Source organism: Thalassophryne amazonica, chromosome 20 (assembly GCF_902500255.1).
Source record: "Thalassophryne amazonica chromosome 20, fThaAma1.1, whole genome shotgun sequence".
NCBI lineage: Eukaryota > Metazoa > Chordata > Actinopteri > Batrachoidiformes > Batrachoididae > Thalassophryne > Thalassophryne amazonica.
Genome location: NC_047122.1, coordinates 30,312,446 through 30,335,685, shown reverse-complemented (window position 1 = coordinate 30,335,685; position 23,240 = coordinate 30,312,446). Strand labels below are relative to the sequence as shown.

Here is a 23,240-nt window from a genome sequence, read left to right as displayed (position 1 = left end):
GTGGGGAAAATTCGTACTTTTATGGATGAGAGCCGTCAAGTGTCAATACAGACAATAAGTGTACAGTTTGAAGTCAATGTGGGAACTGTGCACACGATTATTCATGATGAACTCAACATGCGGAAGATTTGTGCGAAGTTCAGGACAATGCACCAGTCCACAACTCCATCCGTGTTTCCAACTATTTGACCGAGATGGGCATCAAGACAGTTCCTCACCCTCCCTACAGTCCAGACCTTGCTCCCTGTGACTTTTGGTCACCTTAGAGGCAGTCGTTTTGAAACCATTGAGATGAAAGAGGCTGTGACAAGGGTCGTGGACACGTTCATACCAGAGGACTTCGAGGGGGCCTTCCAGAAGTTGTTGGAACGAAACAACAAGAGCATTGCATCTGGAGGGGAGTACTTTGAAGGGGACTAGAGTTTCATGCTTGTTCAAGGAAAAAAGTGTCCCTACGAAAAAAGTCTCAAAACTTATTGAAGGCACCTGGTATATGCCGGCACTGTTCATCTGCAGTCAGGTATGGTGCTGGTTATATGCCGAACAGTACCTGAAGAGAAATGGAAGAAGTGCAAACCGAGTTTTCTGTGGCATTTAAGCAGCCTCCTGCTAACAATTCCAACGGGGCAAAAACAATAACAAATGTCAAGTGTTTCTATAGCAGCAGATATACAACCAAACTCCGCTGTTGAGAACACTGGTGTTAAACGCTAAAGATAATTGAGCCCCGCTGCAACAAGCTTCCTCTTTCTTTCTTTTAAGAGGAGTTTCATGCTGCGTTTCTCGCTTCCATCGTACTTAACACATACCGAACTGTGAACTCAAACCCATGGTATTAACGGAACCACGATTTTTACATGTTACATCGTCAAACAGCTTCTTCTGTCTGGGCAGCATTTCTACACTCCAAGATATTGAATTTAAATCTATTTAAATCATCAAATATGGCATGTTCGCAGACTGATGACCTCATCTCAACTAAGTACCAGAGTTGCATGCAGTCATTTTTGTGTCAATTAATTGTTGGGTTGAAACATACAATGGGTGTTCGAATCAAACAGAACAATAGCGAACAACAATGGAAGTGCAGCAGTATATTCACAAGAAAAAAGAAAGGAGGCAAAAAATGACAGTATTGGTAGTAGTAAGGAGATTGAAGAAGCTGCTTAATTCTTTTGTCAACTGACAGCTGAGGGACTGCAGGGGTCCTCCTGAAATCCACGCATCCACACGCTCCAGTTAGCAAGTGAAGCGCGAAAGCACGGACAATCAGATGACGGAACCCTCCTTGTTGCTTCCTGAAAATGCATTACACAACATGCCCTCATCTAGTCTGGGCCCCAAATCATCATCATCACCACCACCACCACCATCTTTTTACTTAACTGACCAAATCTCAGTCTTCAATAGAAAAGCCACTTCACTTGTTTTTTTTTTTGTTTTTTTTAATATCTCTCATTTAAAAAAAGAAAGGAATTGTAAAGTACTGTTTTTTTGTTTGCTTGTTTTCCCATCTCAACACATTTCATGACTCACTCCTTTCTCGTGACGGCCTTGTTATGGATAACAAAAGCTGCAGCAAATGTGTGATTTCATTACATCTTATTATAGGGTGAGTTTACTTACATCAAAATAAAGACATTTAAAAGCCCAGGGTTGTGTTGACATTTTTTATGTGCTACAGATACGTTTGACCATGACAAACAATTCAATCACAAATTATCAACACAATCACATCAACACTATCTAATCATGTAAACAGGTTTGAAGTATGACAGTAAAATTCCCCACACCCTTATTGCTTGATTGGATGGTTATTCTTCTGGTTACTGTGCAAACACGCGTGCATGAAATACACCAAGTTAGAGAGCTTCCTCTTCCACTTTCCTCAAAAATCAGAGCTGTCCATATATATATATATATATATATATATATCTCTTCCTCAGGTGCTGCACTCAGAAATGTGTGTCCATCTCAATACGAAAAGCCTGAAGTCCTCTGTGCACCACAGATGCTCTCCTTAACACAAGCATGACAATAACTTTCAAATATAATGGCACTGCCGTGCTATTCATCATGCCAATGCATCCCACTTTGTCCCGCTTGAAACAATGCTATAATCATTTTATAGCCGATGACGCATTTTCTCTCAGAACGTGGCTGATGAAACCATTCTCTCATCGCTACCAGAATCACAGAAATTATCTACAGCTGCAGGTTGTCTCGCGTGGTGGGGAAAGCATTTGGAATCGTGTCTCAAAGTTAATTATTTATAATATATATTATAATGGAATGTAATTATAACAGTTGCATTTTCATTCCTTCTCATGATCATGTATCTGTACAATTATGTTTATTATAGATGTAACATCTCATCAAAATCATTCAGATGTGCTACGTGCAATGGCACGCAGTGACTGTTTTTGAATAGGTTGCGGAGTGTTCACAATTAGTTCATGAAATTAATGCGTGCCAGAAGTTTTGAACATTTCAAAATTTCCTTTGTGTACTGGCACGCACCCGCGCACAGTTTACAACTGGTTTACTCACTGGCACGCCAGACTACATGCCAGTGCGGGGATCAAATTTGTGCAAGTGTCAAGGCACATTTAGCCATCTTTGAACTTGTCTAAGGTCCGTGTCTCAAGAATGTACCCTGTGAATTTGAAGACCCTGTCAGTAATAGGACTGGACTTATACTGAGCCCAGACAGACGGACGGACAGATGCATATTTTGGCCTCGGGTAACAATAAAATAAATAAATCCATGACAGCACTAGAGCCAGACCGATATGGATTTTTTGAGGCCGATGCCGATAACGATATCTGGATGAAAAAAATGCATATAAACGATAAACCGGCTGATTTGCTGATAGCCGATAATCAGCCGATATTTTTTTTTTTTATGAATAAAATGTTCTTTTTTGGACCCATAACAAAGAAGGTATGAGCTAAAAGCTGAAGCTTTGTCCTCATATTGATTAACTTTATAACAGAAGAATTTTCAAGTTCAAAAAATGCAATCAAGAATTAAACCTTTGTGAAATTAGCAATACATATCCTTAAAAAGAGTTGTGAAATACATCTGATCTTGTATCTCTTGTTGCTGCAACTTAGATATAGGTTCAGGATAAGGATATAGAGCCTTATAAACTTACTTGTATGCTTTTGTCAGCCGATCAGTGCAGTTTGACGGCGAACTACGGGGGCCGGTGATGAACACATTTAAGCAGGGGTGTAAGCAGCTCAAAGCTGAATGGAGTCAGAGCTCCATCTACTGGACAAACGGTGCAAGGACATTTTACATTGCCGACACAAACATTATTTCAGTAACTGTTCTGTTTATGAGACATTATCGGCGTTCTATCGGCAAAATTTCAGCCGATAGTGAGTACTTTGAAAAGGGCTTATATTGGCCGATAATATCGGCCGGCCGATATGTCGGTCGGGCTCTAGACAGCATGCAATCAATGATTTCTCCCCTTCTGACAAATTAACTAAGATCCAAGTTTCTCTTGACTGTAATTAACTCAGTTGACAGAAATTCGCCATGAAAGTAATGCAAGCACCGCAAAAGCTACAAGCTCTTCAAACTGACCCCATTAATATTTACACCGTGTACACTTTCACTGACAGAAACCCAAATTTGGAACTTATCCAGACAGCAGTAATTACACTTACTTGAACTTTAGCAAAGGAAGATCCATTATCTGAAGGTAGATTGCTGTGAAAAAGCTTGTGCCCCCTCGGGCTTTAATGCATTTCAATTTTTAGGACATTCTGAAGGGGGGGCGGGGGGAAGAGATCACACTTCTTTATACTGACCTGTCTAGAAGTACCTATACTCACTGGAAATAAGCACAATTTACGATATGACAAATTAAAGAAAACCAATCAAAGCCAAAATAATGGCATACATAACTATGTGCCGCTGTTAGTCTAACAGCTAAATTATCACCTTTACATTTTCACAGCACTGAATATGCCTTAGACTTCATTTATAGAAATCATGGACAAAATTAAACAGCATGGTACTGTGTGATTAATCGGTCTGGAGGAGGCAGTTCTCAAAAACTGAGCAACAGTGCAACTCTGAAAGAGTTATAGGCTTCTGCGACAGATGAGGGGAAAAAATGTACATAGTGCAACTTTTGTCTGCTTCATGGTGAAGTAGAACAAAAAGAGATTTTTATACAAGAAAAACAGATCAAGGATTAAGTTTCCCATGTGCCTTCTGGCCAACTGTAGCTGCAGAAAATTCATAAAAAAAAACCAAAACAAAGCAACAGCTTCTAATAAAGAGAAAATACAAGCAAAGTACTGCTGCATCACATGACCAGACAGGCCATCTAACAAGGTGGCCAACTTGACTAGAAATTAAATCTACAGACAGTCATCTAAACAAAAGTTATCAGGAGATGACCTGTACCCTCCAGTCCCCACAAATCAGTAATAGAAAGTGTCGGGGGATCACCCAAGTACACCCTTCTGCTAAATATGAATGAAATTGGTCAACTGCTTCTTGAGATATCACGCTAACAAGCAAAAATTGATGGACAGAGAGACGGACAGACAGACAGACATGCTGATCTCTATACCCCCCTCCCCTCATATTTCATACCGGGGGTATAAAAGGGCATTCAAGCACTGTGTCTAACAGTTTCTTCTTCTGTGTCCATGAATGACATAATTACCTCTGCCAACGAAGTTGCACCTGTTTATTCATTTGTGAACAGACTGGAGCCCACAATCTTTCATATATCCTTGTGAAATTTTTACTGAAAAGATTCAGATCCTGAAAGACAAGAGCTGATTCAGTTTTCAAGGTCATAGGTCAAAGTCAGAAAAAAAAAAATCATTTTTAAACACTGAATGAATTTTCAAAAACATAACTGTCAAACAAGGTGAAATTTCTTTCATATTTGAGAGCGTTATGTAGGACGGCATCCTTTATTGACTGAAAGTTCAATCTGGATCTAACCGAGATTACTTTTTTGTGGCCATTTAAATTTAACAGTGAAAACCCCATTTAATGGATATTTTACATCTGGTTTGCCCAACCAGTCGATCGCGAGCTGAGTTCCAGATGATCGAATGAAAAAAAAAAAAAAAAAAAAAAAAAAAAAAAATCTGAGGATTTAGTGCTTCTACAACAGACTGATGCAGAAGGTGACAGCAATGTACCAATAAGGATGCTGGCTGCTGTTAAACACCATAGAAGAAGAAGGCATAACAGCAAATCTAAAAAGAAAACTTACCTTTTTCATTCCGAGTGGGATGAGAATTATTTTTTCGTTTATTCGAATGGCAAATCCAGCTGACCTATCGCAATGCAAATGTAGCTTTACTGAAGAAAGGGAATTTGGATCGGCATTTCAAAATGAGCCACAAGAACTACGACGCAAACTTCCCAGCTAAATCACCTTTGCTCGCCCGAAAAGTCCAGGAATGAAAAAGTCATCTAACAGCGCAACAGCCCGTAAATTTGGACAATGTGATGGATGTGGATGACAGGATCACGTGATCTGTTCAGGCCAGGAGTCTGCAGAAGCGTTTATTCCGTGCACAGCTGGAGGAGGCATACAGAACACACACATACCTGTGGCTGCACATAGAGGCAAGTTTCTGCAACGGTTTTCTGAATTGTTGCCCAAAATTAAAGAATTTCTGAAACATCACTCTTCAAACTGGATAGCTGTGCTACTGAGAATGAGATCCTCACACTGAAAAACGACTGAGCTCAAATCCAGAGCAACACCAGACATGAATGTCCAATTCTGAAATCTAATGCAGAAAGAGAAATACCCCAACCTCAGACAAACTGCACAGAATTTGACTGCATTTTTTGGATCAATGCATTTGTGTGAGTCTGCCTTGTCACACATGACAATCATCAACTCAAAATACAGAACCACCATCACTGACCACCTTGCGCTTACAGCTGGCACTCAGCTCCTACTGTCCGGATGATGAGAGACTAGTTTCCTTCTTTCAGTGCCAGAAGTCCCACTAAAGCAGGGAACAACTTTTCCAACTTAAAATTAGGCATTGTATTATTTGGGTCATTTATTATTGTGTTGTTATGGGCCAATCGTAGGCCAACTTGCGTTTATTCTTTGCACCACGCATATTTACTTCAATAATGTATTATTAATGTTAAAAACTTGGTGCACAATAAATTGTGGCTACGCTATGGCTTTCGATGCAGTTTGGTAGATCTCGATACACTGTCAAATTTATATGTAGATCTTGGTTCAAAAAAGGTTGGGCACCCGTGTTTTACATTGTATCTTAATCAAAAGTGCCCCAATCACTCTCATATTTGAAAGTGAGGTGCAGACTGGCACTCACTATCGCCTGATAAAGTTTGATCCAGATCTGATCTGGATTGTGGATTTTGTGGACATTTGAATTTAATAGGCCCATTTGTTGTATATTTTGCATTATATCTCCATCAAAAGTGCCTCAATCACTCATTTGTGACAGTGAGGTGTAAATTGGCACGCCAAATGAATAGACTCAGTTTGATCTGCATCTGATCCGTATTACAGATTTAGCAGACATTTGATTTTAACATTGAAAAGCCATTTTGATCTATATTTTGTATTATATTTTAGCTTATGAAAAGCCACTTCTAACAGGACTTTGACCTTGAAAATTTTTTCCAAGGTAAAAATTTGTGGAATTGGAAACTAGTGTGGGCGAAGTTTTGCGTTCTACAAGTGTGGTGCTCTAGTTCCGTTTTGGCATTTGTGTAATGATGTGCTCTTATCAAAAACGAAACATTTTACACAGTGCAAGGCTCTCATCCATGTCACCACCCCAGGGTCCCTTTATTGAGAGAATAGCTTCAACTTAAAACATGGTGCCTTTTGGGGGCCAATTGTGCTGAGCTACTGAATGAACCTTTTTTTTTTTGCAACATTTTTTTTTAATTAGTTAACCACATATAGCAACACATCCAGGTACATGTACTGTCAAAATAAATATAAAAATGGATAAGCTATCAAATTTACCATTAATGATGATTTAGTTAATTTAAAGCCTGATTTACGCTTCTGCAGCTGTAACTCCGTGCCATGACTTGACAGTTTTAAAGTTCTCTGTCACTGGATTATGTTTTATTCTGGATTAATTTGTCCCTCAACAAGCTTTTCATCACCTCCAATTCAAAAGGTAAGATGTACAATTTCCTCTTTTTCTGTAAATTTGCAGACTTTTCTTTTTTTTTTTATTAATTTTTAATTATTTATTCAATTTTATGTTGACTTGTTTTATGTAAGGCACCTTGAGACGGCTTTTGCTGTGATTTGGCGCATTATAAGATAATTAAATTAAATTACATTTTCTGATCATTTGTATTCAGCATGCGTACTGCAAAAACTATTAAAATATAAGCGGAAAGCGGAAAAGCAGAAAAGTGTCAAATCACAGCCTTTCCCTGTGTCTGATTTAACAGGTGCACATCAGGCTGCGGATCAGAGTCTGAGCACGGTGTGAAAAAATAAACAGTTGAGCTTTTAATCACGGAAATGACTCCGGTCCCACTTTATTCGAATCAGTGAGTGACAGCACTGAACTTTAATTCTGTACCCGTTACTGCGCACGTCCAGACTAGGCATGTGAATCTCATCACTGACAAAGATTCAATACGCACCTCAATACACTATCAGCGATATGACTCACCCCTGTTCCCGATTCAATGCAATTTCATAGCGATTCAATTCCTCACAATGCGATTTGGTGTGGTACGATTAGGGATATGTATTGATAAAATTTTATCGATATCAATGTCATTATCGATTCCGCTTATCAATCCTATTCTTTACTGATTCCCTTATCAATACCTCTTGCGAATTTTCTGTGTACGAAAAGTAGGCTTTAGAGGTTTTCTATGTCAACAACATTTTATTGAGTCTTAAAGTCAATAAATATAAAATTGGTCACTGGATCCTAGATCTCTGGACATAAATACAAATCAATAAAATATGTACATGGTCACTGGATCCTTGATGTACATGATGGATCCTTGATCTCTGAATAGAAATAAATAAAATTTGCTGGTCTGCTGTGCTGTCCGGTGGCTGCCTTTCCTGGCCCCCGTGCCCTTTCGCTGCCCCTTTTCTCCTGGCTCCCCCAGGGCCCTGCATCCTGGACCCACTTCCGTCCCCGCTCGCGGCCGGCCGCATGGCTTCTGATGTGCTGGAGTGGCCCATGTCATATGGTAAGGTTCTGTATTGTTGTCTTGGCCCAACACACCAGCCACAGTAGTGATCGGATATTTAGCTGTGATCTGGGTCTCTGTGTGTGGATGGTTGCGTTTTTGTGGCCGTCACCACAATTCAGTTTTTGGGTGCTCTTGAGGGGATTAACACTATGGTGTTCTAGATTAGGGTATGGATGCTCACTAATTAGACAACAGACTGTTGCTGTCACTGTTTGTTCATGTGTGGTTGTTTGTCATGGTATGTCATATGGTTGGGGCCCCGTCTCCTCGGTGTCTCACGTCACAGTTATTGTCTTCACCACTTGTCTCTCGTTCTTGTCTGTCTTTGTGTTGTTTTGGTGGTCAGCCCTTCCTGATAGAAGCTGTCGGTTGGCTTTGAGTAGGATGTTGTTGGCTGATCGGGAAGGGCGGCTGGGGGTCACACACACACCACATACCTTCTGTCTTGCGAGAAATAAATTGCATATATGCGTATTAATGTTCATAAATGGTTCTGCCAGTGTGGCATTTACCATTACGATATATGCAGACAGGGGAAAAAAAGAAGAAAAAAAAAGAAATAAATAAAATCTGTACTTTTTGTCAAAAGCATTTCCTTTCAGATACTGACACAAATGTAACTCCATAGACTCTGAGCTGAGCTCTTCAGCCGGCTGCTGCACGTCAGGATGTAATTCATTGTTGTATTGTTGTATTCATTGTTTGTATTACAACATTTGGAAAGAGGTGTCATTTGATTTAAAATGGCGATTCATTCTGAAGTTATTAATTCCAACTGAAATCTGCACTGCTCTTTGGAGCTGTGCACTTAGTCCCACAAAACAGAGGATATTATATCAGTTATCAAGTTGTTCACCAATGAATATGGCTTTATACACCCTGAAGAAAATCATACACCCTGAGGCCGAAGGGTCTATGGTTTTCTGAAGGGTGTAAAAAGCCATATTCATTGGTGAACAACTTGATAATGATTTTATCATATACAGTGGTCCCTCGTTTATCGCAGGAGTTACGTTCTAAAAATAACCCGCGATAGGCCTAATCCGTGAAGTAGTCAGCGTTATTTTTTTTAACAATTATTATAGATGTCTTAAGGCTGTAAAACCCCTCACTACACACTTTATACACTTTTTTCAAACAGGCATTAACATTTTCTCACTTTTCTCTCCTGTGTAAACACTCAAAGTTCAAATCTTAGTAGAAAAAAAAAACATAGAATGTTTTCCTATAAATAATTATGATGGCTTTTAGAACTAACGAATTTAATTTTAACGATCAACCTACGAGGTTGGACACGTAAGAAATTATTAATAGTGTCCAGATTGGCTGATTACTCGGGTGGTATGAAAAATATTACCCGTCCGCGAAAAGGGTGTATTGCTATTTATTCTTTAGTGTTTTATCCAATTATATTGGTGTATCATTTATAGGTATATGATAATTATTATTATTTCCTTTACCTGATGGACAACTTCAGTTACGCACTGGCTGGTGCTCATGCCAGTGGACTTACAGCTTCTGAAAACCAGTGAAGCAGAGAACCAGCAAACAACAGGTCAAATTGCTGCTTCATTGCTTCAAGCAGACCTGCTACAGTCTGCAATCAATGTAGAGAAATAATCATTTTCTCGAACACCCTCAAAAACAATGGCCGCTCCGGTGCCCTAACAGTCCGTGGTGCATTCAATGTGCCTTGGGTAAAAAACAAAAACAAAACAATGCACGCAAGCAGTGAGTGATGCAACACGATTCAACCCATCAACTGAATCGATGCACACTGAATGAGTCGCACTCACATTGCACACTTTTGTATCGAGATCCCAATTCGTATTGATTAATCTTCACATGCCTAGTCCAGACTGTTCTGTCCATAGGAGTTTAAATAGAAATACATTGTGATCGGACAGGAAATTTTTTGTGATGTGAGCAAAAAGCCGTTATAAAACAAAATTGTTATGTACGGTGTTTATTACATGGAAAACCATACAAAAACATCTGGTTTATGCAGTGAGTTTAGGTGCGTTTTACTGTATATGGGACTGAACAATAAATTTACCTCGCAAAACTTTGACGAAGTCACTTCCCTCCCACACGGCTGACTTTATTTTCCCAAATTTTTCTTCTGTTCAGATCTGAAGGCAATTTGTACATCTTGAAGCCCTTGTTGTATCTATTTGTGCCTCCAAATCTTGAACAACCCGTCATTTTCATCAAATAAATAAATAAAATTGCTGGATTTACATGCAGACAGATTAACAGCGAACGCTATTTTGAACCCAAGCTGGCACCAGGAGTCACGTGACCATTTTTTGTTGTTTTTTTTTTTTTTTCGACTCATCATGTTGCTACTCTCTGAATTAAGGGACTCTAACACCCCCCCCCCCCCCCCCCCCCCCACACACACACACACACACACACACACACTAGTAGTCTCACACACATAACTGTTATTAACAGTTATGACATTTACTACAATATATAACCATTTAAAATTAGCTACACACCAAGCACAAAGGCTGCAGAAATCTCAAAGTAGCCATTTAGAGTTTACTCTCAGTCATCATGTTATGCTCTCTGAGCTACAGCTACGTCAACAGGAACTGGCCACAGAGGAAGCAAAAACTTCTCTGGCAACATATCATCAGCATCCCAACTTTGCAAATCACTGGTTTTATGTTGTTTAAAGTCACAAAGAGAGGTTCTGATAGTCATGCTGAAGAGCGAATGCTTACGTGCATGTCCCTGGAAACCATGGACTTTTAAGCTAAGCATGAGGGATGATGGCACAGCCTGATGATGAGTCAGAAACTAACAGCACTGAGCGCTGACGCCCACACCTGCAAATCACCTAGATTAAGGTACAACACTGGACCCTGGAAAGAAGAGATGTACTGAGGAAAGTTTGCCAACCCTTCACAACATGCAATGAAATTTTTTCCCCCCCCACTTGTGGGTTGTTCATGTAAATTTTCCTACTATACCACATTAACCAGCCACAATGGATGTGTTCACTGCAGTGGAGTACGTGCATCCAGTAATGTAGTAGTGTGAGAAAATTCTCACCTGCACTGATCATTAAAATTGACCAGTTGATCAGAACTGCAATGTTGTGCAGAGGGCTCCTCCTTGGGATTCCGGTGCCAACTCAATTCCTCAGTTTAATAATTTATGTATAGCCATCTATCAAGGGGATGGTACAATTCTAAGTAAACTTGGTGTAAATCAGGCCTGCCATAATTAGCCGCCTAGTCACGGTTACGTGGACTACCAAAATCATCGGCAACTAATTTACTAATCAACATATTACATAATTAAAATATGCAAGGCAGAACTTGCCTTCCACGGCAGTACAACGGCGATACAGGAGCATCTGAGAAGGAAACACGATGTGGCTGATTGTGATGAAGTGGAACAGTCATCTTGATAAGCTGCCTCTTGATTACTACTTATGGACATCTTTGTGCTAATCATCTGTTATGTTTTTACTGAACTGATAGCTATTTCCACCCCAAAACCCCATTTCTCAGTATCATTTAAGAATATTTTCCTTGTTTACTATGCCATCCATATACATCCCCATTCCTATGCAATAGTTTTACTGATATTTTCCCTGGTTATCATTGCAACCATTTATAATCTATGTTAATTACTGTATTTTCCGGACTATAAGTCGCACTTTTTTTTTTACATGTTTTGGCCGGGGGTGCGACCTATACTCCGGTGCGACTTATAAATGAAAAATATACCGGTAGGATCTCATTTAATATACCGTAATAAAACAATTTTACGTGACAGAGTCTCTCTATATTTTAAAATGGCCACTGGAAACAGAAATGCAATGCATCATGGGCACTGTAGTATGGCGGCCGTCCTATAGGTCACGCTGGTCACGATAACCAATCAGAGAACAGAACGTTGGACGCGTATTTGTCACTTCACCCAGACAATGACTGTGAAACAGCCGAACACGGTGCTTGCTGTTATTCCGGGAGGACTAACAAAACAGCTTCAACCCGTGACGGCGGAGAATAGCGTCTGCACTTGGAAGGAGCTGGCGTCAATGACTGTGAACAGTGTTTGAAGCAGCCAAACATGGTGCTTATTCCAGGAGGGCTAACAAAACAGCTTCAACCCTTGGATATCAGTGTGAGCAGAGTGTTTAAGTTGACGCTGAGAGCTGCGTGGGAGCACTGGGTGAGCGACGGCGGAGGATAGCGTCTGCACTTGGAACGAGCTGGATCGACACCACGTGGAGGTCATGCGCTGCGCAGGTAGGTGCTGCATGGTTCAGCTCGCAATGTGGTCAGCAAAATACAAACATATCCGTAGGTAAAATGCAGCTCACGAGAGGGCACTCAAGGCTTGTGTGACTGTTCCTGCGACTTCTGACTACCATAGAAAAATTAAAATTTCAACGTTACTGAGAACTTAACAAGACAACGGAGAAGGCCCGAAAAATGCCACCAAAAAGAAAATCATACTCTGCAGATTAGAAGTTGCGACCAGTGAAATATGCATCCGAAAACGGTAGCCGTCACAATATTATCATCTGAACTTTTCATGTTAACATACCTGTATGTCCATGGGACTTATAGTCCAGTGCGACTTATTTATGGTTTATTTTTCTTTATAATGGATAAAGTGGCTGGTGCGACTTATACTCCGGTGCAACTTATAGTCCGGAAAATACGGTACATTATTATGGGTTTATAAAGAAAGAACTGTTTGAGTTGTAATGATGCACCATAAGCCTTAATATGGCTACTGCTGATAAACATTTAGTACACTGTACCAACTAATGCATGACTCAATTTAGAGCTGCAGCTAATGATTAGTTTAGTAAGAGGATTTTAGTGATTATTGTATTGGTTAAAAATAAATAAAACTTACTAGAGCAACGCGCTGATAGAGCGCAAACCTCCGCCAACACTAGTTAACAATTCCACACATTTTTACCTTGGAAAAAATTTCAAGGGCAAAGTCCTGTTAGAAGTGGCTTTCATAAGCTAAAATATAAAAAAATATATATAGTTCAAAAGGGCTTTTCAATGTTAAAATCAAATATCCACTACATCTGCAATACAGATCAGATACGGCTCAAATGTATTCTATTCATTGACAGTGCCAGTCTGCACTTCATTGTCACACATGAGAGTGATTAAGGCACTTTAATTCAGATATAATGCAAAATGCAAAACACCAAATGGGCTTTTTGATATTAAATTCAAATGTCCACAAAAATCCACAATCCAGATTAGATCCAGATCAATCTGTGTGAGATGATAGTGGGTGCCAGTCTGCACCTCTCTTTCAAATATGAGAGTGATTGGGGAATGTTTGATTAAGATAAAGTAAAACATACATTAAATGGGGTTTTCAATGTTAAATTGAAATGGCCGCAAAAAATCTGTAATCTGGATCAGATCCTGTCAGTCTATAAAGGATGCCATCCTACATAACACTGTCAAATCTGAAAGAATTTTGATTTTTTTTTTTTTTTGAGTTATGAATTTTTGAAAATACCTTCAATGTTAAAGATTTTTCCAATTTTCTGAAATTTTTCCTGACTTTGTCCTTTGACCTTGAAAATTGATCCAGTTCTTGTCTATCAAGACATAAATCCTCTGTAAGAATTTCATAACAACATATGAAAAATTGTGGGCTCCAGGCTGTTCACAAACAAACAACCAAACAGACAAACAATGAAACAAACAGGAGCGATAACATAACCACATCTAACTTTGTTGGCAGAGGTAATAAAGAGCAATTTAAAATACACATAAGAGTCCCTTTCGCTGCTCACTCATTTTCACTCAGGGTTGCCACAGCAGATCCAAGGTAGATCTGCATGTTGATTTGGTACAAGTTTTACACCCGATGCAACTCTACATTACATGGAGGAATGTGGTTGGGCTAGGGTTTGAACCGGGAACCTTCCACACTGAAACTACAACATTTTTTAGTAATTTAAACTACAAAACTAAACCTATTTAGTGCTATATGATGGTACATTACTTTCTGGGTGTATCAGGAAGAAGAAGAAAAAAAACTTTCTGAAATGCAAAAATAAAGAAATAAAAAATTAACAGTAATTTCATATTACATAAAAGTATGGTATACATACAAAATTAAATTAAAAGTGGGCTTTACTATCCTTGTTTTGAAAAGCTTTGTTACATTTGTAAGAGCAAAAATCAATTTAAAAGGAGCATGTTGTGGCTGCAATGAAGCAAACTGAGCATGTCAACATGTTCAGAACTGAGGCTTGCACTGCGCTTTGATGCAATGTTTCCTGCTGCAGAAAACGGACGCTGTGATGGCGTGCATGTTGCCAGAATACATAGCAAAAGTATTGTCGGCGTGCTACATCTGCTTTCCACCATGACAGTGGATTGTCCTTCCCAGACAGTAGAAATCCATGAAGATCTCCGAACTGAACTATTTGATTTAACTGCTGCTAATCATCCTCTTCATCAATGGTGCTGGAGTCTGATGATGATCCCAGTATATGCTGAGGAATGACGTAGCACCCTTGACATGCGTTACTGAGTTGTTGTCTTGGAGGCTCCAGTTTCACTTTTGTTTTTGGCAGCAAGTCTCATGATCTGTGTGCTGTCAAACAATGAACGCTTATCAGCAGGCAAGAACTTGAGTTTTCTAAACCTGGATCCAAAGCAGCTGCAATTAGGGCCACGTTTGGAGGTTCAGGCTGAACCCAGACAATCCTTGCCATCTGTCTGTGATTGTGATCTGTTCTGCCACACAACTCTGGAGTGACCTTACTGGTGCAGTCTCAAAAACTGAACTCTGATAACCAACCCATAGGTCACACTGCTGTCCATAAATCTTTTTGTGACAAAATCTTAACAGTTGCTACAATATTAGCAACACAGTCATGGACAACTGCTTTGATTTTCTCTGGTGGAATGTCAAATTTGTTAACAACAGCCTCAAATCACTCAGCAACATTTGCAACTGTGTCTCTGATTAAGGAGCACTGTCTTCAGGCTGTGAAATGCTATTTCCGAATCCTCCCCCAATAAAATGACTATAAGGTGCAACTTGGAGTAATCCTAATCAGAATGTTGGGGCTGCAACCAACAATTTTATTTAAATGAATAATGGTATTTTTTAATCCTGTCAAATGTCAGACTACAGCACCGCAATCAGAGCGCAAACCTCCGCCAACACTAGTTTCCAATTCCACTAATTTTTATCTTGGAAAAAATTTTCAAAGTCAAAGTCCTGTTAGAAGTGGCTTTTCATAAGCTAAGTTAGATGTGATAATTTGATCAGGAGTATGTATTCAGTACATACACTTGAATCAAAGTTTTTTGTGGTGTTGTCAGGTTTTTTTCCCCAACTTTTTCAGTTTCTGAATTCTTTTTCAGATAATTGTCAGAGAACACTGGTCATCTTTGCGACACACAATTTGTCATTGCTTTTTGGCACTTGGTTTCTGACTGACAACTGGAAGACAGACAAACAGGCATAAAATTGGAACCTCCATCCAATTTTGGTGGTTGTAGGTAAATCCACGACAGAAAAATAAGAGTGACTGAGGCACTTTTGATTGAGATATAATGCAAAATGTACACCAAATGGGCTTTTTAATATTAAATTCAAATATCCACAAAATCCACAATCCGGATCAAACTTTGTCAGGTGATAGTGAGCGCCAGTCTGTACCCCACTTTCAAATATGAAAGTGATTGGGGCATGTTTGATTAAGATATAATGCAAAATATATATTAAATGGGGGTTTCAATGTTAAATTTAAATGGCCACAAAATCTGTAATCTGGATCAGATGAGATCCTGATCAAACATTGTCAGTCGATAAAGGATACCATCCTACATAATGCTCTCAAATATGAGAGATGATTTTTTTTTTTTTGACAGTTATGAATTTCTGAAAATTTGTCCAATTTTAAAGATCGGGATTTTTCCAGTTTTCCAAGATTTTTCCTGACGTTGACCTTTGACCTTGAAAACAATCAGTTCTTGCCTATCCGGATATGAATCTTCAGTAAAAAAAAATAATAATACATGAAAAATTGTGGGTTACAGGCTGTTCACAAACAGACAGACAAACAAACAGGAGCGAAAACATAGCCTCCTCCAACTTCGTTGGCGGAGTTAAAATGAAAAGAAAAAAAAACATTTTCAACTATATCAAAGCCTGTGGTAAAAAGTAAAGTCCCTTCGGCTGCTCCCTTGTTTGCACTTGGGGTCGCCACAGCAAATCCAAGGTGGATATGCATGTTGAATTGGCACAAGTTTTACGCCGGATGCCCTTCCTGACGCAACTCTACATTACAATTCCCTCTATCAAGCCAACAGCGCCAAAACTCAAGTATTTGGGAGGTTAATACCAACAAACTACTTAGTTCTGTACACCTGAGAACGAATGCGTACACAAGTTTTACAATGATGCGACTGGCCTGGCTGTCCAGGGCAAGTACACTCTTCAGTTCTCCAACCACGGCAATGTGGCTTGCTCACTTGAGTGTGCAAATACAAAAACTTACTGTACAAAAGTAACTTTACAGATCTGAATTTGCAATGAACCAAAGCAAGTTATACTAAATGTGTAACTAAATACATAATGTCCTTGTTTGTTTTTATACAGAAAAGTTGCACTGAACAATATATTAACATTTTCAGGGTTCCGGGCTTTTGCATTCAACATTATAACTACAACAGTAAAATTGAGACATGCTGCCTGTAGCATGAGGCAAAACACTTTAATGCCTACTCCTGATGGCAACAGACCAAGATGCCAGGGTTGAATCACCTTAAGGCCATAATATGAATACAGATTTGTTATGATATTATTAAAATGTTTTAAATGTGTAATAACCATATTTCCAACTGTAAATAAAACCCATAATTTTACTCTAGATTAAAATGCCCCATCAACCCAGATCACCAACCCAAAAAAAACAAGTGGAAAAATAATTTTTGCATACTTTGAACAAATAACATCTCTCCCACCGCTGTGACAACAGACAACACCCAACTCCCAGAGTCCCATAGCCAACTCTGAACAGCTGCATCTCCAGTTGTGTCCAGGTTACAGTACCAACCAAGTTTTAGAGCACCAACATTTTCCTGGTCCTTAGCTACAGCGTCAAAAGAGGTGATAGCTGTTTTATGTTTAAATGGCATTGTGAATTAAGGTTGAACATATTTTTATCTATCCAATTAAATGTAAGGTATTTTTGATCTAACAGTTTTGTGTTTAAACCCTTTCCATGATTGTGTTATTCCCACTTATACATATTTTCTACAGTTGACAAGTTTTTGGGGTTTTTTTTTTGGGGGGGGGGGGGGGGGGTGGAAGTTAATGGAAAAATATTCAACATTATTTTCACTTTACCGAGGCGTTGCTAGGCCGGTATCGTAGATTTACGTCAACGCTATCTGGCTATACCCGCCCACTGTGCGTAAACAAATGACATCATAGCGCGCAGCCCAAGAACTGTCCGCGGGGGGGGGGGGGGGGGGGTACTGTCTGCAGAGGAAAAGATGAAAAGGCGAGAAGTGTGCGTTGGTCCCAATATGGATATTCCGGATGATTTTCTCATGGATAGTACAACAATGAACAGCAGCCAATTAAGCAGCCAGTTTGATGAGGACGCACTGCTGAATTTGGAGAGCAGCGAGCGCCACCCGACATGACAAAAGTTAAAGTTAGCCAACTTTTTAATGTACATGTTACGTGTTGTGTATCTCAGTAAGTGACAATAATGCAAATAACATGTTATCATGCGGTGTGCATTTTCTGAGTCCCTCCATCCATGCCATCACCCGCAATGACAGATATTCACCCGAGTTAGACGAGGGCGAATATCTGTCATTTTGGGCGACTGGGCATGAACGTCGGGCCTCTGAAAATGCATACCGCCCTCCAAAAGCATGTTATTGTATTATTATACAGCCTTTGTATTTTCTAGTAAAGTGTAATGATTGTGACAGCAGGCACTGTTGGTTTCACTCAAACCCCTCCTGGCATTCAAGTTTTTAATAAAACCAAGATATTGAGTTGGCTGCAGTGCTTCACTGCCAACAGCTATTTTTTTTTTTTTTTTTACACTTATCTTGACAGCAGACTTCTGATACATTTGCTCACAGGCAGCATAAGTCTATGCGGAAAACAGCATTTCAATATCATGCAATTCCTGATACTGTCATTATTGTATAAGACCTTAACACAAGATAAAAATACTATTTGTGTTTTGAAAATCTCACCATGGGCAGACAAACATGTAGAATAACCTTGTTCCACTTTGCAGCAAAGCTAGTAAATGACTGAGGAAAATGTTCATTTTGTATGAAAAGTCACAAGAAAACCACCACTTTTATACCTGATAAAAACTCTCGTCACCTGTAGCAAAAAGGCACCTGAACAGTCTTCCAGCCCCTCCTGCATATATTTAACATGTGAATGCTCCTGGAAAGACTATTTATTTATAATGCACCCACTTTCTTTCAAGAGTTGTTAAAACTGTGAAATGCAAAAGTGTCTTTTGTTCGCAAGACTGAGTCAAGTACTCATTTTGCAAAGAGTGCAGCTCCTAAAAAGAGGATATAAGTGGCCATTGAATGAAAAGTGTCGTCTGTTTGTATGCCATTAACCTTAGATCGCTGCAAGGCTGCACGTAAGTGTCTTTGTTATCGTAGGAGAGCTGAATAATGTGGAGCAGATCGTCGGATCTGATCGATAAAAGCGCCATGGGGGCGTAAAAAAAAGAAAAACAAAAACGCATGAAAACAAGCAGCAACTTACGACGTCAGAAAACACCCACATTCTCCCGTTTAAAGCCAGAAAGCGTTTGACTGGCGATCATTCTGTTCTTACCGATCGCTAAAGGTTGATATTTAAAAGACTTTGACGGTGTTGAGACAGACGGGGAGATTTAGATCAGCAAGCTCGAAGAATAATAAACACGAACGTAAACACACCATGACGCGGAGAGCAGGAAGGAAGGTCCCGTAGTTAAATCCCCACTCACAAAATGCCAGCGCCAGCACGACGTGCTTCACATAAATAAAAGCCCGCACACACACATATACACACAACCGGGGAACAGACACCAGTCGGGCCCCCCAGCGTAAAATAAAAATAAAAATAATAACAAACGGACCAGGAGCAGAGGTTCTCTGCGGTGTAAATAATGCCACAGGTAGACGCCGGACAGCACGGCTGGGCCTCGGGTTGTTTTCGAGGCCTCGCTGCAGCCGCGGCGCCCAGTGAGGCGGCGCTTTGGCGCACACACTCCCCACACACGGCCGCTCTCTCTCCGCCGTTTACCCTCATTTCTTACCGGGTCCGAGCGCTTCCATGGCCGAGGCCTCTCTCTCCGACTCTGTCCCGGCCTGCCGGCTCCGTACCGACGCTGAAATTGGGGGCGGTATCGCGAAGCTTAAAGTGACTAATTTAAGAGAACGGGTGTTTACGTGACTGACTACTGACTGACTGACCGGAGCTGCCGCTGCCTCTTATGTTGTTAGTAGCAGTGCGCATGCGCCGGCGGAGCGAGCGAGACACCCCGTTATGCGCATGCGCAACGTGCTTACGTCAGCAGACCTCTGCAAAAAAAAAAAAAAAAAAAACAGCAACTAAATTTCAGATAAATGCACTAAAAGAAATTAATTAACTTTAGAGTATTTTAGAAAATGTGCAACTTACGCACAATTTCAATTTCACATCATTCATAATTAATTACCTCCGCCAAGGAGGTTATGTTTTCGGTCGCGTTTGATTGTTTGTCTGTTTGTCAGCAGGATAACTCATAAAGTTTTGAACGGATTTTGATGAAATTTTGTGGAGTGGTTGGAAATGACAAGAGGAACAAGCGATTCTAGTTTCTAACTCCACAAAAACAAGGCAGAAAGGCTTGAAAAAAATTAGGGTGTAACATAGTCAAATGTTCTATCAAACAGCAATGTTTGGTGATGATCCGATCTGGATTCCAGATCTGGTGATCCAGAATATGCAAAAATATATGGAAAATAGAAAATGTGTCAGTGTGAGGTGACAAATGAAGCTAGAGATGCACAACTAACACCAAATTGTAGCTGAATCTGTACTGATTCAGTAAGGTGTCATCAGATTTGATGTAGCTTCAAATGTTATGGAGCTAGATCCAGAAGAAAACCGCCATTACCGAAAAATCGTTTTTATACAATAACTTTTGAACTAATAAAGACATAAAAGTGATTCCAAGTTCTAGTGGTATGGTTTCATGGTCAACAATGTCAAATATAAAGGAAAGAAAAGTGTATGTATCATAGTTTTGGTTGTAACACTGAATCGTTGATTGTGCCAAGGAGGGAATCTCTTTAGAGTCATAAATGTTAAAAAATTAATATATTTGCAGTTTAGTTGAATAATAAATTGAATTTTGTCTCTTATTTGTTTTTGTCTATAAGCACATGCAATATCAATATCAGTGCTCAGATGACAGTAGCTTCTGGGAAAGGTGCAAGTTGCAATAAACTGTGATGCCAAGCGCTGAGGATACATGCTATCCAGTCACAGCAGATTAAACTTTTTTTTACTACTGAGCAAACATCATTGTTAGACTTTTTTAGGTTCAATGATTCCACGGCATGTAGATGTTATGGCGTCAGTGACCCCATGGCTTTGGCGGAGGTTTGCATTCTCTGAGTGCTTCTAGTTTATTTTAGTGTGATAAAAAGTGTACATATAACATGTAAAGTTTTTATTATATATTATTTGTTTTACTGATCTATTTAATTTAATTTTTTTTTTTTGCACAGAATTTTGTCTTTTATGTTAGCACCAAGTACCGCAGCAATTTCCTAATGTTGTGAACTTATTCACTCATATGGCAATAAAAGTTTTCTGATTCTGATTTTAAAAAGTATGTATAGATAGTACATAAAAGCCCACATCAAAAATTTAAACACCATAACAATAATAAATAAAAAGTCCAATGTTAAAATCACAATAATGCTTACAAATCATAAAATACTTGTTGGATGGAATGTTCCATGATGCTTGTCTTTCAGACCACTTGATGACACAGACTGGATTTGACCTGAATGTTTTGCGTACATACCTGAAAAATGTCATCACTTGCGTACAGTCTAAACTGATAAAACTAAGGTCTTCGTATCTCAGATAACAGGCGTCATGAAATATTCTGTTCTTTGCTTATCACTCTGACACAGACACAGGCAGCACAAAGTTTTGATATAACACATTCCGTTCAGATATAACAATATGAGCGTGTCACCCACATGCAACACTCTTCATCCAATCACATAATTGCACTGATCCAGGCAATAAGACAAGGCCCGCCCACCCGGGGGTCGGCCGAACGCAAGCTTAAAACATAGGCGGGCCATAATATCAGGGATCTTGTATGCAACATTGGGTGGGACACTTGCTTCAATATCCCAGCACTGTCGTAGTGACTCTCTGTTCAGGGAAGGCTTCTTTTTAATACAACATCTGATTTTGAAGTCCATTTCCTGTCAGTCTTTTGGGTCTTTGAGTTCGCTCACCACATAAAACTACTGGGGGCGGGGGGTTGGGGAATCACCATGCAGGTAAGGAAATCCCCTACATACTAATTTGTATAAATAGTACATCAAAGCACAGATCCAAGGTTAAAAACCATAGTAATAGTGATCAAAAAAAGAAGCACACATCATGCACACTCAATATAAACATTGTCAGAAATATAAAAATTGTCCCAATTTAAAATAAAACATCTGGTGAGCGAATCACATGGCCCGATAAATCATTCCATATATATATATATATATATATATATATATATATATATATATATATATATATATATATATATATATATATATATATATATATATATATATATATATATATATATATGTTTTGAGATAAACAATAAAAAAATTTTAAAAAGTGTTTTTCAGACCATATTTTCCTTGACCTTGACCAATGACCAAACTACCAATGCTATCCAAACACATAAGATCCAGGCCAATTTTCATCCATCTGGGCACCGTGGTTGTTGAGATATATGTAGTATAAGAAAATGTTTTTTGACCATGTTTTCCTTGGCCTTTGACCAAACTACATCCACATCTAATTACCTCTAGACATCTATCCAAGAAATATTTCCACTGTTTGAAGTCTGTCCAGCCATTTCTAAGTTATCTTGTCTAAAGACACACACACGCCAGTGAAAACAATATCCTGCATCTCCAGTGCACTGTAATAAAGACAAAGTAAGTCCCTTCAGTTGCTCCCTTGTTTGCACTTGGGGTCGTCACAGCAAATCCGAGGTAGATCTGTATGTTGATTTGGCACACGTTTTACGACAGATGCCCTTCCTGACACAACTCCACATTACGTGGAGAAATGTGGCAGGGGTGGGGTTTGAACTAGGAACCTTCCGCACTGAAACCAAGTGCAATGACCACTTGCTCACCACCCCTGTATGGTAATAAAGACAAAGAGGCCTATCAAATTGCTTGTGAAGTCTTCTCATAAATCACAGGGTCCTGGTGGCCACCAAGACCACCTTTGCTTGTACACACATAAATAAATAAATAATGTTTTGATGATCAATCTTTCTTAAGCAACTGCCAAACATCAAACGGTTCCATAAATTTGAATAGTTTGGTTTTGGGCTGTTTGGGCAATACATTTGAAATCATCATCCTTGGACTGTGGAATATTGTGATGTGAATTTTTAATTATTTACGGTATTTTACAGAGCCGTCAAAAATTATCTGCAGATTCACTGATGATATGAATTGAGTTATTCATTTATTTGAGAAGTAAGATCTTTCTTTCTTTCTTTCTTTCTTTCTTTCTTTCTTTCTTTCTTTCTTTCTTTCTTTCTTTCTTTCTTTCTTTCTTTCTTTCTTTCTTTCTTCCTTCCTTCCTTCCTTCCTTCCTTCCTTCCTTCCTCCTGGCAGGGAACCCCTGAATCCCCGCCCATCCAAACTGGTGTCGTCATAGTGGGAGGATACAAACCCTCGTGACA

The 23,240-nt window shown here is 39.4% G+C and overlaps 1 protein-coding gene across 4 annotated transcripts in view; it reads right to left on the bottom strand.

Moving 5' to 3' along the window:
- ago4 (argonaute RISC component 4) overlaps positions 1 to 19,737 on the bottom strand; it is a 49,766-nt gene extending 30,029 nt beyond the window's left edge. For all 4 annotated transcript variants that reach the window (XM_034161294.1, XM_034161295.1, XM_034161296.1 and 1 more), the window contains exon 1: positions 19,557 to 19,737. In XM_034161294.1, the coding sequence (XP_034017185.1) occupies positions 19,557 to 19,575 (19 nt within the window). In that variant the 5' untranslated portion in view covers positions 19,576 to 19,737. The remainder of the gene's footprint in view (positions 1 to 19,556) is intronic.
- Positions 19,738 to 23,240: the final 3,503 nt, after the last annotated feature.